This window comes from Nicotiana tabacum, chromosome 2 (genome assembly GCF_000715075.1).
Source record: "Nicotiana tabacum cultivar K326 chromosome 2, ASM71507v2, whole genome shotgun sequence".
Lineage (NCBI taxonomy): Eukaryota > Viridiplantae > Streptophyta > Magnoliopsida > Solanales > Solanaceae > Nicotiana > Nicotiana tabacum.
The window spans coordinates 12922010-12939829 of record NC_134081.1 but is presented as its reverse complement, the minus strand read 5'-3'; the positions used below and the strand labels follow the sequence as shown (position 1 = coordinate 12939829).

Below are 17820 nucleotides of genomic sequence, written 5' to 3'. Positions count from 1 at the left end.
AACCATTCTCCAAAGAAAGCTGGAATTCGAATAACCAATAGGGAATGTAGCATCTTGTTGGCCAGCAAGATGTCAAATGATTTCCTTTCCAGGCTCCAGTCCAGGGAAGAAGAAAGTGAAGCATTATGTAATCCATCCAAACCTGTTTTATAGGCTTTCCTTTTGGAGGGGAGCTAAGGGTGTACCCCTGAGTTGAGTTTCTACTTGCAGCAGAGGCTAAAACAAGAAGCATATTATGCTAAATGAAACAAGAACCATATGATGCAAAGTTATACTCCGAGTGGTAGAACTTTTCTTTTTTGGGTTTTCCACCCAGTGTTCGATACTTGTTTTGGGCCCCGACTAATCTAGATTCACACCACGTAAGATTCATTAAAGAGGAAGTGCTCTCTACCGGGATCTTTTCGATTCCCTGGTCTTGAACCTGAGAACTTTGGTTAAGGGTAGAGGGGTTTTATTCATCCCACCACAATTCTTAATAGTGAGAGGCGAAAGTCTTGAACATGAATAGGTACGGTAACAGGAACTCTTGTAGTTGTATATGCCTCATGAAGTTTGGTAGCACATAAAAGTACTAATTACAATAGCTACTAGTACTACTACGCCTTCGTCCCAAACAAGTTGAGGACATAAAAGTATAATTGCTCTTTATCAAAGATGGAATACAATATGGTTAAATCAGGGCTTCATTACATTAAAGTCCTGCTGTCCAACTATACTAGAATTGAGTAGAAAGCTGTATCAAATTTATTCAGATGTATAAACATAACAAACTTTCAGATCTATATTCAAGTATAATATCTATGTTCTATAACACCTGATCCATTTCACCTTCAATTACTCAGATGCATATTCTTCGTCAATTACTGAATCAAGGCGCCACTCACTTCCATAATAAGAGTTGGGCAATCCCAACCAGAACTTGAATGCCTCAGCTGCTCGTTTTCGCTCCTTTCTCCTGTCCTGTCTAGCTTGCGATGCATGCTTGCTGGTAAACATCCTCGAGTGCATCTCAACGTAGATCCTAGTAAACTTAGTCTTATTTGGTGGTATCCCATGTTGCTCCATGCAAGCAACAATCTCCAAAGCTTTCTTGAAGAAAGCTGCCCTAACACATATATCTGCCAAAGTATCCAACAATCCTTCATCAGGTTCCAATGGTGGAAGACCTGAAGAAGGATTAGACTCCTCTCCTGTTCCCATCCCGCACCTCTGCCTTATCTCATTCCAAAGCAAAAGCGCTTCTCCCGGCTTCCTAGCCAAAGCAATTCCATTTGCAAGACTACCATAAGTAGCCACATTAGGGTAAATTCCATTTTCTTTCATCCTCTCAATCACACTCTTTGCTTCCTCAACCTTTCCAAGCCTAGAGTATACATCAACCAACATGTTCCAAGCGACCAAATCAACCTTAACTCGAGGGTCTTTAATCATCTCGTCAAATACCTTGTTAGCTAGCTTCGCCTGACCAGACGAGGCAAAAGCTTTCATCAAAGTGGTGTAACTTACTTTGGTCGGAGCAATACCTCTCGCTCGCATCTCATTGAAGTAAGAAAGAGCTCCTGCACTGTCATCTACCAATATACATCCATCAATAATTGTGTTATAGGAAACCACATCAGGCTCTATTCCAGTATCAACCATCTCCTTAATCAGCTCTTCTGCCTTGTCAATCTGCAGTTGCTGGCAATATCCCTTGATTAGAACATTATAAGTGACTCTATTAGCAGGCACACCAATTCTGGCCATCTCGGCCAGCACCTCGCGTGCCCTATCCATTAAACCTTGCTTCACAAACGCAGTAATAACCGTTGTGTAAGTGACATGATCCGGGTGGCTCTCAATATCGCCTAAATGCCTCATAGCCTCGAGCATCCTCACCATATCCGTAACACGGCCTGCGTTCATATAACCTTTCATTAAAGTCGTATACATCCTAGAATTCGGTTCAAATACTCGAGACAACTCAGGTGGCTCATTATCTCTTGAACTAACAGAATTCGGAAGCAACTTTTCAAACACATCCGTGTCACTCAAACACAGCTTTTCCTCATTGGCCTCTCTTAGAATCTTGCAAAGATCCCTCCTCCCTTCCCTCATTGCTTGAACCACTTTTTCAGCAGTTACCAAATCACCAAAACCAACATACGCAGCAACTAGAGACTGAAACGTCGACATACACAACGGAATTCCCTTCTCAAGTATCCTTTCCAATACAAACACAAGCAAATCCTTCCTATCAGCTCTTGCACAAAGCTTAATCATCACATTGTAAGTCAAAACATCAGGCTCACAATCAAACTCACTCATCTCATCAAATAACTCCAAGAACCTATTTTTATCACCAAGATTAGCACAAGCATTCAACACAGCATTATAAGCAGCTGTATCCGGTTTTGACAGCTTAACAACAGCAGGATCAGAAAACCTTCTAATCCTTTTAGTAACAGCACTAAAAATCTTTATAGCTTCCATTGGACTATCATCACCTAAAGAAGCAAGTTTACTAATAACAGAACTCCAAGCTTTAACATGTGGAAGATAACCTGATTTTAACATAGACTTAATAATAGAAGATGCATAAAGAACATGTCCACCTTTAGCTGCAGCACTGGCAAGAAGACCAAGGGAATTAGCATCAAGACGGTGGAGCTGGCGTTCGTGGCGGAGGCGTTGGATAATGGACTGAGCACGGCGGAGACTGACAGTGGAATTTTGATAAGATAATTGAGAAACTAAACGGCTAAGGCAAGTGGGGTTAGGGAGTTGTTGTTGATCAAGATTCTTGGTGTAGTACAACCAAGCTTCATCAGTTTTCCTTTGTTGCAAAAGGGTCAAAAGGGTATTATCAGGAGAAGCTAAAAATGAGTTCTTGGAAGTGATTAAGGAAGTGGGGTTTGAGGAATTTGAAGTTGGTTGTGGTTGAAATGAGCTGGTAGCTTTACAAGTGAAGTGGAAAGAAAGATTTTTGTGGGAGAAGGGAAATGGAGAAGATGGTGAAGTGGGGGAGGAGGAAGAGGGGGTGGGGGGTAGTAGAGTTGTCATGAATTCTTGAACATTTGGGAAAGAAGAGGAGAAAGGGGGAAGGAGCAGTGTTTAAATTGGGGGAATGGTGATAAGGTGGTATGAGATATTGTTATTTTTTTAGGGTTTAAAAGGGGGTTTTGGGTGGAGAAGGGATGAACTACGTCATGGGATATTCCCTTCCTCTTGTTTGGCAATCATTTATTGGGTGGCTCTTGTACTTTACCTTATTTTGTTGATTTCATTTTTTAGAAATTTTTATACAAAAAAAGATATTTTTCGACTTGGAGTTTGCCTAGATTATGACACATGTTTGGACTATCAAAGTGACTAAATGAAAGTGTGGCTGACATGATGAAAGAACATACGAGCAACAAATTAGCTTTTAATCATTTCTATTTCTTTCTGGTTTTACACTTCTTGGAAACCACAACAAAAGAAATTTTCATGGATCGAATGGAGATGTGATATAAAGTAAGAGATACATTTTAATTAAATATTTCTTTGTGATTTTATTTGCTTAATCAATTTTTTAATTGATTATGTTGAAAAACTACCGGAGAAGTAGAAGGAGTGTGAGATACATTTTAATAAAAAAATTCTTTATGATTTTATTTGCTTAGCCAAATTTTTAATTGATTATGTTGAAACACTGCAGGAAAAGTAGGAGGAGTGTTTTGGGGAAGTTTTATAATATAATTCATGTAAGATTCACTTTCTATCATATATCTAGGTTTTGAAATTACATCAAATATTCCAAAAATATTACACTCTATATCTCCAAATCTTCCCATATATTCTAGTTTGAAATACAATTCAAATCAAACACACCATAATATTCTAATTTGAAATACAATATTCAAACTAAACATACCACAATACTCTAATTCTGAATGCAATTTAAACCGAACATACCACAATAATCTAATTTGAAATGCAATATTCAAACCAAACATACCACAATATTCTAATTTGGAATATAGTATCCAAACCATATCATATTATTCTACTCAAGAATTCAATATTCAAACCAAACATACTATAATAATTTAATTTGGAATATAGTATTCAAACCAAACGTATCATAATATTCTAATTCAAAATACACATTATTTTATTTTGGAATATACCTATACAGGATAAAAATAAATATTTTAATGATATATGGTGTTAACTCCTGTTTCCGGTGGGCAAATCACGCAAATCTCCCGTTTTTGGTAGAACATGCACCTTATGGTCTAAGGTCGATTCTGTAACAAATTAGGCAACTCTAACCCTTGAAAGAAATATGATTAAACTGTTGAAGAATCGCATATATCAAGTTTTAATAATTTGGTACCCATAGTTTTCACAGAATTGTTTTGGTGGAAATAGGGGGGCATCCAATTGAAGAAAGAGGAATCAGAATAAAGATTTTTGACCCTCCATTTCCTTTAAGCCATAATCACTGGTTTGATCAATCCTCTTGTGACCAAATCATTACTATTATGGAAAGAAAGCCAAATTTAGTAGCAGAACAAAGTAAAGTTTCCTTCATAAGAAATGTTGAAGGGAACTATTGGTTGTGGTTTTGGCCTTCAGACCAAGTAAATTTTCTTGTTGTCCAACAAAAAAAAAAGGCAGCCCGGTGCACTAAGCTCCCGCTATGCACGGGATACGAGGAAGGACCGGACCACAAGGATCTATTGTACGCAGCTTTACCCTACATTTCTGCAAGAGGCTGTTGTCCAACCAATTGCTATAAAAATCTTGCAATTTGGTTGAAGTTACATAGCAAATATACTTCCATCACGCTGTAACCTCAAGAACAGAAAAGAACGAAACGAAACAAAATAAGAGAGTAAATTAACCTATTTCACTTTCATCCTCCATCAAACCGACCTTAAGTGGAATATATAATCTGCAACTGTTTCCTGTACATAGTTTATATGTACCAAAAACTAACTGAACCAAGCATAAAACCCCACAAGAGCTTTTCACTGTACAATTCACCTTTAAGAACTGGACTAACTATTTTATTATACTACTTAACCATTGATTTACACAACCACCAAGTTTTAGTCAGTGCAGCAGCAGTAATCGGCTCCTTGTTCAACTCCACAACCAACCACCCGCTGCCGTGATTCTTCTCCTACGTCACGAATTTACACAGCCACCACCTACTCTGAACTATATATTCACAAGCTATGTACCTGATTGACCAAGACAGCGAGCCTATGAAAGGTAGAATGAGCCCTGTCCTTCAGTTATGGCATATAACAGTTTTTCCTTCATTTTCCCCTGCAAAATTTAGAGAGAATAAACAAAGTTATTTGTTTTGCCAAATAATAATAAACAAAAGAGACCTCACACAAGGCAGTGAAAGAGAAAGGACTCGACTTTTGAAGAGTAAGGTGGTAGCTTCAGATAATTGGCACATGTCATCACACTAGGCAGGTCAGCGTCAACCCAACCGCTGCAAGTCTGCGACAAACCAAAAGAGGTTGACATTAGAGCAGGAAGCAACATAATATAAGAAATATCTTCCTCTTGTCAATTGGACTATATTATGCACTCAGGATATCTACATTGTACGGACCTTCCGAACAATTGTTAACTTTGGGCTTAGAGATGCCAGACCCCCTGGAGGCAGTCTAGGTGCACCAGTCACAAACTGCAGGAATGCTCTCTGTTGTTTGCTGTCAAACTCCCTCATAATTTCGAGTAACTGCAAATTTCCAGGAGGTCAATTGTCATAAGAAGCAATTGGTTCCATGAATAAAATCTGAAAAGATAAGAATGGATACAAACATTTACAACTGGAGGACTGCTAGCAGTGTACCCATGATCAAACTTGATGTGATCCAGAAGCTCATTGGACTGCACAAAAGAATGATAATCAGTGAAAATGAAACAGGAAATTGAGCTTTTAAGGTAATATCAATAGCTGCTCGGGAAGCAAAACTTACGTTCCAAAATCCACACTCTCCACACAACAGTCGCTCTAATTCATCCTCTGTGAATACTTGAAGATGTTTGATGGGGAAAACCTGAGGAATCGACAACATTTAAGAGGACTGATATTGTACTGCTATAGAAAAGGCGAAGACTTCAGAGGAAAAAATGAGTAACATTTGAACTACTTTTAGAGTTCCAACCAAATGTTATGGCAATATAAGATATGTGGGACAACTGATTTTCTCATTTAATTTGATGAAGTAGCTCCAAAATGCTGCCATTTCAATAAGAAGAAATAACACTGGCATAGTATTTCAAATGCAAATGAAATAGCACGATCTTTAAAATACATAATTTTCTGGATAGTTCCCTTACATGCGAGCTAATATCTAAATACTTTAACTGGCTTGCTAGTGTTCATGTGCCGGATGACGCATACTTCAAAAGACCAGCAAATATTTTTGAGAATGTTTTTTTTTAATTTTTTTTGAGAATGTTATACAAATTCCATGTATGTTTTCATCACATTTTAAGATTTGCTGGTCAAAAAGACCAGCAAATCTTAAAATGTGATGAAAACATACATGGAATTTCTTACAAATTTCTGGTGTTGCAACTTCCAGAGAGTAACTAACAAATCATTCAATTGATTTTCCCCTGATGCAAACTATAGTTGCAGATCTATAACTACAAGAGATTATACTTAAAGATGGTTTGATTGACACAGACCTGATCAAAGCCCGACTTGAATGCTCCAATTTGCCTTGATATCCCAGAATTTAAAGAAGCATCCACAATGAGTGAAACATATTCCTCTAAGTTAGACATGTCAACCTAGAAAGCAAGTCATCAACTTCAATGATTAGCCTGTTAGAATCGCACAAAATATCACGCATCAACTTGTAGAGTGCCTAACCATTTTTGCATCGGATGCAGAATTAAAGACATAATCTGGATAGCCAGGAAGAGTATAGTCAAGGTAAAGATCATCAATTTTCGTATTCCCGAAATTAAGTTCAAGGTCTAACGATGGTTTTCCCTCAGATAGTGATTCCAGATGTCTTTTTCTTTCAACAAGAGCCTGAAATTCTAGGAGAGCCCTACCAAGTTCGGGTTCAAATGACTGGATGTCATATACCGTGAGTTCCTACAAAAAGAAGAGAACGTAAGGAAAACTTAAGAACCAGAACTAACAAAGTGGCCTATTAAAACATGGACCATACCCTCCCAAGAACAAGTTTGTAAAATGCTTTGGATAAAGGAAGATCCAAAACCCTGCCATCTTGGAGAGCCTTTGCAACTATCTGGCCCAGAAGCCCAAACTTTTTCAGCACTTCAGAGAACTCTAGGCCACTTAACGAACGGGATAAAGGTGACCATGGGCGAGGGAAGAGACCAAAAGAAGAAAAGAGCATTCCAGATTCCTGCTCTACACTCATGGTTCCACTAGCCATGCTATCACCTCTCCACATCCCTAGCCCAATCTTCTGGAACTCATGACCGACCAAGGTAAAAAATTCCAAGGTTGGGCCAAGACCAGTACCAACCTCATCACTATATTCCACCTCAATGACAACCTTCTGATCGGCATGGAGGTCCATCATCTGTGTTGCAGAATCCAAAATTCTATTTCGATGAACTAAGATTTTTTTCCGGCGGAGGCCACCATTGTTTTGATGCCTACCGCTCATACCCCCTGCCGTATTATGAGATGACGGTTCAGGATGGATTGGCGGTTGACCAAATGCAGCCAGGCGGAAATACTTGCATCTTGCCTCGAAACCAAACAAAAAGGGGCATGAATTAACCAACTGTCCACACCAAGGTGGCATGCCACCTATGGAAACAGAAAAAGGATTCCTCATTTGCAGTTCTAGTTTCTCTGTCAATTTAGAGTTCGCAAATTCATTCTGAGGGAGATCAGAATTTGTGACCTTTATATCACTAAAATCGGTGGTCTTCCCTTCTGCAAAAGCATATATTTTTATATGAGACATGAGATGAAAACTGAACCTGTTCATGCCTTCCAAGCTTTTCAGAAGAAATAAGATTTCATAAGTTGGACTTGATTTCTCAAGATCAACCATTTCGCAGCTAAACATGCTAGAGAAAAATGGGGTGTACTGCCACCACATTATAGGTTTCCCAGATGGAGTAGAATCTACAACGTGTTTGCAACTCTGAGCACATCCTGGTTTATGTCTCACACATCTTCTGTAGGTCACCCTGTGTACTTGACTCCACATGCTTGAATTAGTAATGATGTCATTCCCTGCTTTAATCTGCTGGTGGAGTACAGTTTGATATAGGGTTAACTTCTGGTTCAACTGCTGTCCCTCCAAGTAGAATATCAATTTTGGTGCAACATCTTCATCATCAGAACATCCAGTACACTCTAAACTTGTGCTACTATCATCTTCAGACGAACAAAGTTTTCCTTTCTCCAAAGACTCCTTCAAGGCAACATTGGAACATAACATCAGGGATATGTCAGAATGCAGAGTACGTTGATTTGACATAGCCAATAAGATTCCGCGGCTATTTATACCACAATATAGAATCACTTACAAGATAAAGAAAGTGCCACCCATTGCAACGAAAAAATTGAGGACATGCTAAAAATACATAAGAAATAACTTGTTAAAACTATTACCAAAGATAAAGACTTACTGCATTAATATTTGAAATATCCATTGAATCGCTCTTTGTTTTTTCTATGTCCATACTTTCCGCTTCAACAGATAGTTGTAAGTTACTCTTCACCTCCTGAGAAAAAACCGTAAGAATTTTGAATGAAGGAAGCTCATTACCATTAAATAAAAGATGTAAACATAACAGATTGAGAAGCAATTAGTACAAATAAAATTTTGATAAACAAACCTGCGTTTCATGGGCATTGGTGGATGTGGTGTCCAATTCCATGGGTCCTGGACTTTTGCCTTGAGACGTGCTTACATCTTGTGATGAACGAGACGATGACTCATCCTCCGTAGCCAGAGTGGGAGGTTTCAACTTCTCACTTTTCCTTCTACTCACTTTTGGCCACAAGTATCCCTCAATTGTTTCCAAAGGCGAAAAAGGATCTACATTCACAACACACTCTGTATAATCTCCAAGTGAAGACTCCCCGTCTCCCTTCACAAACTGGACCTTCAGACAAGGATATGAAGTACAACGCCCATATGGGACAGTAGCATACGAGTTTCGTAGCTTAGATGCATGACTCAAGATGACTGGGAAGTTTTCCACTGAGGAAAGTGCACTATGCAATCTCTTTATCAGTGCAAGAAAGGTGGAGTCCTCCAGAGGAGGGACTGAGTTATACAAAAGTAATCTACCAAACAGCTCAAATCTCTTTTCTACAATGTACAGCTGATCTACTGAACCATCACCATCTACCTTTTGTCCCAAGTATCGGCCATTGGAAAGGTAATTCACTAGAGACTTTACAACTCCACTTTCAATGAACTCAAACGTGGAAACGGCATCATTTCCATTTAACTCTGACATAATTTGATGCAAAACAGGGTACAAGTCTTCTTTCTCTTGAAGAGGAGCAATGCTGCTACTAGCTTTGTGGACCAGATCAGTTAATGCAGAAGAGAGAGTCTTCAGCTTCTGTAGAACATTGGTTATTCCTAAATCAGGATTCATTGAGTCTGTTGCAAAGTAATTGGTCCTGATATGCCTAGCAAGATTTTGAAGAGTCTCTTTCTCTATCTTGCAGGTCTTTGCTTCGGGTCCTGTTGGAGACTCAGAAGCAAAACAGAGACATTTTACTGCAGCACATGGTACTGATCCTTGGCAGGTTTCATCTGAAAATAGAAACTGCGAACATTTTTCCGGAGAAAGAAGTGCATCAACAGCAAAGAGAACACCTTCCTTTACAAATGAGTTCAAGAAAACATGAGAGAGCTTCTCTAGAAGCTTATCAACAATCTGAAGGGCTAGTATCAGAACATGAGGATCGTTGCGAGTAAAAACTCCAGCTAAGAAGCTGCTAGATACAGAGAAGTCAGTTTCGCCTAATAGAAAGAAGATATTAAGATTTTGCTTAAAGCAGGGAGTAAATGAAACCATCTCACCTTGAAATATTAGTATTTTGAAGAAATTCAAGCATGTCAGATTTGCTGAAATAAACTAACTTATTGATAACAGATAGACAGCTGTAACAAGCATATAAATTTACACCAGAACTGACCACCTGTTCGATGATTAAAAAAAAAGTTAGTTAAAGAAAGAATGACAAAAACTATAGCAAACTAATTTAGATACCACAACTAAGAGAAACCACCTGGATTAACACAGGAAATAAATCAAAGCCAAATTTCTGCAGAAGATCAGGGTGATTGATGAGGAAGTGTTCTTTGTCTGCAGCTAGTTGGATATTCTGCTCTCTGGATATGGGAGGAAGAAGTTCGTTTAACAACTTGAGAACTTCGTCTACCTGAGGAAGACAATAGAACTCTACTGCTTCAGCAATCATCACATGTAGAGACATAACCATCTGACAAGATATGAGCCAAGGCACTGACATTTCATAAATTGACATTCTAAACTTATACATAGCTACCAAAAGACAAGAAACACTTCAAATTAATGCTTATGTAATTGAAGGTATTCCCAATAGGGTGGAATTGCTACAACCCCAAAAGTAATGGAACATCTACTGATATTAAACAAAACAAAACTAAAAGAAGTTACTTGACCGACAGACAAAGTTCAGCACTATTTCATCATAATTGAGCAGGGGCACAAAACGATGAACTCCTGATGATCCCACCACTGTATGCTAGCTGTTTGTTTCAGCGATCAGACGCATGATTTACAATGTTTTTATATGAAAAGATCCATATAACTCCTATTCAAACGTTGAAGTGATTTTTCTTCTTTGGTTTTCAGCCACCTTTCAACCATTGTCTTTTCCTATTTCCCTCTCCTAAAATCTAAGACTAAAAGGTATAAAATGCTAATTCTTTCAATTAGCATAGTATGGAGGATGAGAAATAGGAGACCTTTTGAATGGAAAGAGCCTGATTTTGTACATCTGAGAAATAGCCTCCTTTTTTTTTTTTTTTTGAGAAGGTAACATATTTGTATATTAATATATAGACTTCACTAAATTTGTGAAGTCACCCATAATTACAGAATGAGTGCCCAAAAAGAAAATTAAAACACTTATAATCCTTGGTCTTCTCACAAGGAATCTAGCACATCAAAAATGGATTTATGATCCTCCAAAAACTTTCCTTTACACCAAAAATAGAAAAGAGCTAGACATTTCATCTTCGTCTTCTGGATGTTACTGGGTTTGTCTTCAAAACATCTCTGATTTCTCTCTTCCTAAATTGTCCACCATATGCAAGCTTGGACAATTCTCCATCTCTCTTTATAACTAGAAAGGTAGCCCTCTTTATTCCAGCAAGCTAGAACATCAAGAATTCTTCCCGGCATTGGCCATAAAATTCCCCTAAAATTGATAAAAATCCTCCATATTTGAACAGTGAATTTGCAATGCAAAAAGAGATGACTAATTGTCTCCGCCTCCTCTCCACATAAGTAACATCTAGAGCACAAATGAAAACCTCTCTTAATTAGATTATCTTGTGTTAGAACCGCTTCTTTTGCTAGTAACCATGTAAAGCAAGCAACCTTGTAAGGGATTTTTACTTTCCATATCATCTTCCATGGCCAACATCCAACCAGGTTATTAGACAGGTTGAATTCCTTATAAGCAGACTTAACAGAAAACTTCCCCTGCCTATTCTCTTGCCATATGATGAGATCTTGATTAGAGTTGATTCCACTGAATAGCTCCAAAGTATTGTAAAACTCTATTACTCTGTCAATCTCCCAATCATTTAGAAGTCTTTTGAAGGTAAGATTCCAACCTTGATTAGTCCATGCCTCATCTAGTGTTGCTTGTTGTTGTTGATTCAAAGTATATATGCCAGGAAAAAGTAGCTTCAATGGACCTTGGCCTAACCAATTGTCATCCCACAAGGAAATTTTCATACCATTTCCTACTTTGAATCTGGACTTCTTAATCACTTTTGGCCACAAATTCCTAATTGACTTCCACAAACTGACACCATATGGACTTCTCACTGGTTTGGTTGTCCATTTTCCTTCCATTCCATACTTCTCCCTAACGACCTCTCTCCACAGTGATTGCTCATCTGCCGCAAATTTCCATAGCCACTTCATCATCAAACTATGATTCTAGACTCTCAAGTTTTTGATTCCCAATCTCTTCTTGCTAGTAGTAAGAGAATTCCATTTAACCAGATGCAACTTCTTCTTCTCACTGTTGCCTTTCCATAAGAAATTTCTTCTTAATGCATCAATTCTTTTCACTACATTGGCTGGAATTGGGAATAGAGACATCATATAAGTAGGCATGGCATCAAGTACAAAATTAATCAAGATTAGTCTACCCCCATAGATAGATATTGATTCTTCCAATTTGCTAGCTTCTTTTCACATTTCTCCAGCACACCATTCCAAATTCCTTTTGATTTGCTCTTGGCTCTCAATGCATCCCCAAATATACAGTAGGTAATTCACCTACATTCCCACCAAGAATATAGCAAGACTTTGTAGCTCCATTACCTCATTGACCGGATAAATGAAGCTTTTGTGCCAATTTATGTGTAGCCCAAAAATGACTTCAAAGAGAATGAGGATCACCCTTAATACTTTTAGTTGTTCTCTATCAGCTTCACAAAACACCAAGGTGTCATCGGCATACTGCAAGTGGGAAATCATCATATTGCTATCAGCCCTACAATTCACATTGAAGCCCCTTATCCAATTATTTGTCTGAGCTCTTTTCAACATATCATTCAATCCTTCTATGGCAATAATGAATAGGAAAGGGGAAAGGGGATCCCCTTGTCTCAGACCCCTCTGAGAAGGAAAAAACCAGCTGGTGCTCCATTAATGAGTACTGAAAAGTTCACAGTAAAAATGCAGAATTTTATCCAATTAATCCATCTTCCACCAAAGCATATTTTCCTGAGGGTTTTTAGAAGAAAATTCCAGTTCAAATGATCATATGCTTTCTCTATATCCAGCTTGCATAATATCCGAGGTTCCTTGCTTATTTTCCTTGTATCAATGCATTCATTGGCAATTAGGACAGCATCCATAGTCTGTCTGCCTCTTATGAATGCCATCTGAGAAATAGCCTCCTGTTTTTAATGTCTTTTTGGTACACCCATGAGGTTCCTAATTGTATAGACGATTGGATGTCTTTCATAGAGAATCATATCTTTCTACCGATTCTCTACTTTTGGCATACCTCTTGTATATAGGAGCTTTCCCGGTATTCCTCTACTCCAAGATTGCAAGTCAAGACTTGCACATCAAATTTATGGGGATATTCCTCTACACTCCCTTTTATTAATTCATACTACTCTTCTTCCTTCTCTTTCTAACAAAGAAGCAGTCCTTTAAACCCTAACCTAACCATAGCTCTTAGCTTTCATAAACTTGGTTAACTATGCAGTTGTCCAAGATCATACACTTGAATAATATTAAATTTTCATCATGATAGCATCACTCTTCCACATTCTATCTGTTCCAACAAGAACACCCGGCAGCTCCTCTAATAGCAATCCATGAGTTCATACTAAAACAGAATGAAGCCATGACGGATCACTTATTTTCCACATAAAAAAAGAAGATATTGATATCACTCAAAAACTATAGTGCAACCTTATTGGTCCCTCTCTTTTTTCAACTTGACAGGTAAAATCTGAGCAAGCGCCTTTGAATGAGTCAACAGATAAAGCACAAAAACCATGCTCGAGGCAACAGAGAATTATCTGGTCAAAGTTACCAACAGTCTTTGAGAAACCAAAAGTTTAACTGGTTTCATGACTACCAGATGTAAGTAGATAACATACCAAGAACTATGATTAATCAAAAAAATTTCACATGAAAACTCCCCATTGCTTCTTTTTTTTCTTTGTGATCAAATCTATGCTACAATTCCCTTTTCACATGTATAGCTGCGAAACAGAATTTCATTTAAAATAACTTAACAATCAACAATTAAAAGAATAAGGAAACTATGTAAAGCCAAGACCTGATTATAGTGCCCATCAACCGTCAGAGTAGAAGGCCCCCCATGTGAGAAGTCACAAGTGGATAAAATGTCCTTTGATATGCGGCTGATGTTAAGTTCAAAGAGAGTCCTGACGGCCACAATAGATCCAGCAGCCAGTTTGACAAGTAACCCAATTAAACCCTAACATGGGAAAAAATTACTTCTAAACCAAGACAATGAAGAATGTAGACAAGGGATATTCATATCTGATGACTGCAACTAAAACACACAACAGCTTACAACGTAAACTGATTGGCAAACTGTTGTTCGACCATTCAACTGTATGAGATGTGTGGCTTGCTGAACCAGACCGTGTTTACATAGTTCATCCAGCATATCGGAAGAGCGACATACTTGCTCCACTATTCTAATTAAGCAAGTGGCTACACTCTCAACAAGCTGAAAAATGAAGAAACCATTTCAAAGTTATAAAATTGTAACACTAAATAATTGACAGGAATCAATAAAGGAACAGTTCTTGGAACAAATTATACCTGTCTATCCTCGTATAGAAGAAGATTACACAAAATGGGAACTGCATCCATCAAAGGTGACGGACATTCAGAGGGAAGCTTTTTACAAATATTTACTACAGTTGAGAGTGCCTTTCTCTGAAACAGATAAATAAAAACAAAGAGAAGAAGATCAACTTCTCAACCTTCAATTCATCAGTTTATCAATAGCAGATTCTTAATGTTATTGCTTTACCTGCACACTTGTCGAAAAGAAATCAATATAACTTAGAATGGCCATGATAGCCCCAGATTGCAAACAAACAATCGGCTGGTCATGTGAAATTTTCTCCAGTGCTTGCAAACACTATGTTAAAGAAGAAGAAAAAATCAACCACAAGAATCCACCTATAAAGCTTTCTACTATTTACTTTAGTACAAAGAAGATAAATTATTGATAAACCATTTCGCACACCTGTTCAGCCACATCCAAGTACTCAATGGCCATTAACCTTTGACAAAGGGCAGGAACTGCATCATGTCTAACTAGGTAGGCCGAAGAACGAGGATGACCTTCACACAAATAAGTCATTGCCCTGATAGCTAATAGCATTATATCAGGATTGCTCTCATGTCTAGCCAATCTTACAAGAATGGGAGAAAATGAATCTGCCATTAAGTTTGAAATCGAACTATCAGGGGAAAAAGATAACAATTCACATAGCTCAGTAAGAGCAGCCAACAGTGCTGATTCGTCAGATAATTCCTTGCTCAAACTTGACAAAATTCCTTTGAATTTGCCCTGATTGTCCAGCGATTGCCGCCTGTAATAGTCCCTGAAGCTATTATCAGATTCACAAGATCCGTAAGCAGAGTCCTTTCCACCTTCACTTGACCCTGAACTTGATGATGATGTGTCCACATCGCCATTGTTGCTTTCGTGTATAGAACTCATTGTAGTATGAACCACTGAATTAGAAGTACTTGGCCTGAATTCCGTGGAGCTACAGGCTCGCTTATCGGCAGGCAGTTCATCAACAGTTTCAGTTCTTTTCTGCCCCCGGTTTCCCATTAAACAACACCAAGCCAGTTCTATAACGCAGTCCTGTCAATATTATAAGCACTTCTCTCTCAACAACCCATAATCATTCACAAATGCACCGAACATCAACAGGTTTAGTTTTTTCAGCCATCTAAACAAAATTTTGGATAAAAATTTCGAACAAGCAAAATGGATATAGAGGACTCATAAGGCCAATTTATCCTTGTATAAATAGCACAAGTTGTGGATATAATCCACTCATTGATTAATCCATGGAAACAAAATTTTGGACTTCTCTAGTTATGAATTACAAAATATGTCACAATAAATTAACCGGTAACAAGGAGAACCTCCCAAACGTAGTCATCATAGTGTTATATGCTGATCATGTAGTAGAACAAACAGACAGTACATGCTTATAGCAATAGAGTGAGTTTATGTTATGCACGCTGACGGCAGAGGCGGAGTTAGGATTTCAAGCTTATGGGTTCGAGATTCTAATTGTTTTAAGTTACTGGGTTCGAAATTAATAATTTATACATATTCAATGGATTTTTAAGACAAATACAAGGTTCGAACCAAAGCTGCTGGGTTCGGCACTCTAGCTCTGCCACAATTAACGGTGTAAAAAATATTTATAGAATCAGGTTATTTATAAGGTAATTACCGGTAACTAACATGCTATAATAGGTTAGATTTCACTGCTAAGTGTAAAAGAATCTCTAAGAAGTCAGTGTATAACTTAAATCCATTACAATAGAAGAACATATCAACGTTAAAACACTAGAATTAGCAACAACAAAAAATGCATTCTTTCGACTAAAAAGCCTCTTTAAAAAAAAGCACCCAGAAAAAAAGTCCAGAGTGATTTAAGCAAATACATACACATACAAACATCTATACATAGTTTCTGCAATTTAAAGGAGGTGATCAGCTTGAAGCAATAGGAAAAAGCACAAAGTATGCAATTTCTGTAGAGGATAAATAGCCTTTGCCCAGATGATTAAAAAGTGTAATAAGATGAAAATTACAGACCCATAATCACTTTTTAACCAAAAATAAGAAGAAAAATTACTTCTTGGGTACCTAAAGGCGGTGGAGTTTAATCGATCTTTTGTTTTCTTTTCTATTTAATTACTTCCCCTTTTATCTTCTTCTTCTTCTTCTTCTTCTTCTTTTTCACAAATTCTGCGTTGAATATTTACACATACAACACCAAGTTCAGTGTGTGTGTGCGTGTTTTAAATATATACAATGGAAAATAAAGGATGATGATGTTTGATGATAGATAATGATGAAAAACAGAGTAGCGAAAAGAGGGGAGGGGCGCGGGGTGGGGTGGGGTTTTGGGGGGTGGGTGTTGAGTGTTAATTATAGGAAGAATGAAATTCTATAACGTAAGAAATTCTATGAGATTAAGGTATCTACGCACTAGAAACTATCAATGTTGATGCAGCTTCACCATCAAAAGGTAACACGTGATAGACTATATCGAATTTTGATCATAATTCATATGCTTTACAAATACATGTCAACCATAGAGAGTGTTTTAGTAACATTAGTATTAGTCTACATGCGTTGTATACTGTAATTAATATAAAGTGTATATAAAAAGAATAAATTATTGGGTCTATATCTTATACTATTGAATACATATGTTTTAAGAAATTACATAAAATGTTATTAACTAATATATATATAAGTTATAAAATAAATGTCAAAATAAAAAATTATAGGTTCCTCAAAAATATTGAATTGATCCGATTTAGCTAAAATAAATGAATAAGTCTTGCTCCAATCCCTCATACTTTAGATGTCTCATTATAACTTCAAACTTTACCTCCAATTATTGAAGTTATCCGATTTTCTTCTTTCTTGTGGTATATAATTAATAAAATATACTTGATAAAAAAATTAATAACAAATTATAACATAATTTATTCTTATTCTCTAAAATTATGTTGTAACTTGACATGATGTCCTTTCATAAGTACTTCTATAAGTTGATGTTGAGTTAAAAAGTTTGCCAAAAGGTAACGAGATAATTTGTATCTAAGGAGTAGTATTTATTAGAATATATACTGATCTTTTGTACACAAATATTATAGAATGAGTGTTTAATTAAAAGTTTAGAAAATCGTGCAACTTTATATGTGCATGCATTTTGGTCTATCGATTTTTCACATTAGATCCTTCCATTTTTATAGTAATCTAGTTTTCATGTACGTTTTTTTATGTTTTTTGTGTGCACC

General features: G+C 37.2%; 2 protein-coding genes across 5 annotated transcripts; both read right to left on the bottom strand.

Annotated features, from left to right (window-relative positions):
• Window positions 1–621: 621 nt before the first annotated feature.
• Window positions 622–3248, bottom strand: LOC107785212 (pentatricopeptide repeat-containing protein At3g09650, chloroplastic-like). The gene has a single exon (XM_016606458.2). It carries the CDS (start codon window positions 3043–3045, stop codon window positions 838–840), a length of 2208 nt encoding a protein of 735 aa, XP_016461944.2. The 5' UTR covers window positions 3046–3248; the 3' UTR covers window positions 622–837.
• Window positions 3249–4849: 1601 nt separating this feature from the next.
• LOC107785213 (E3 ubiquitin-protein ligase UPL4) lies at window positions 4850–17016 on the bottom strand. Of its 4 annotated transcripts, none has more exons than XM_016606460.2 (18): window positions 16644–17016; window positions 15002–15631; window positions 14783–14893; window positions 14569–14685; window positions 14315–14473; window positions 14054–14215; window positions 10256–10408; window positions 10047–10165; window positions 8842–9958; window positions 8632–8727; window positions 7185–8414; window positions 6878–7108; window positions 6691–6795; window positions 5973–6053; window positions 5815–5883; window positions 5603–5731; window positions 5404–5487; window positions 4850–5304 (listed from the first exon to the last, which is right to left on the bottom strand). In XM_016606460.2, the coding sequence occupies exons 2-18, from the start codon at window positions 15596–15598 to the stop codon at window positions 5239–5241; spliced, it is 4626 nt and encodes a 1541-aa protein (XP_016461946.2). In that variant the 5' UTR covers window positions 15599–15631; window positions 16644–17016; the 3' UTR covers window positions 4850–5238. The 4 variants fall into 4 exon arrangements, with proteins under 4 accessions (XP_016461946.2, XP_075087026.1, XP_016461945.2 ...); XM_075230925.1 differs by having other exon boundaries at window positions 7185–8411; window positions 16644–17006; XM_016606459.2 differs by having other exon boundaries at window positions 16655–16952.
• Window positions 17017–17820: the final 804 nt, after the last annotated feature.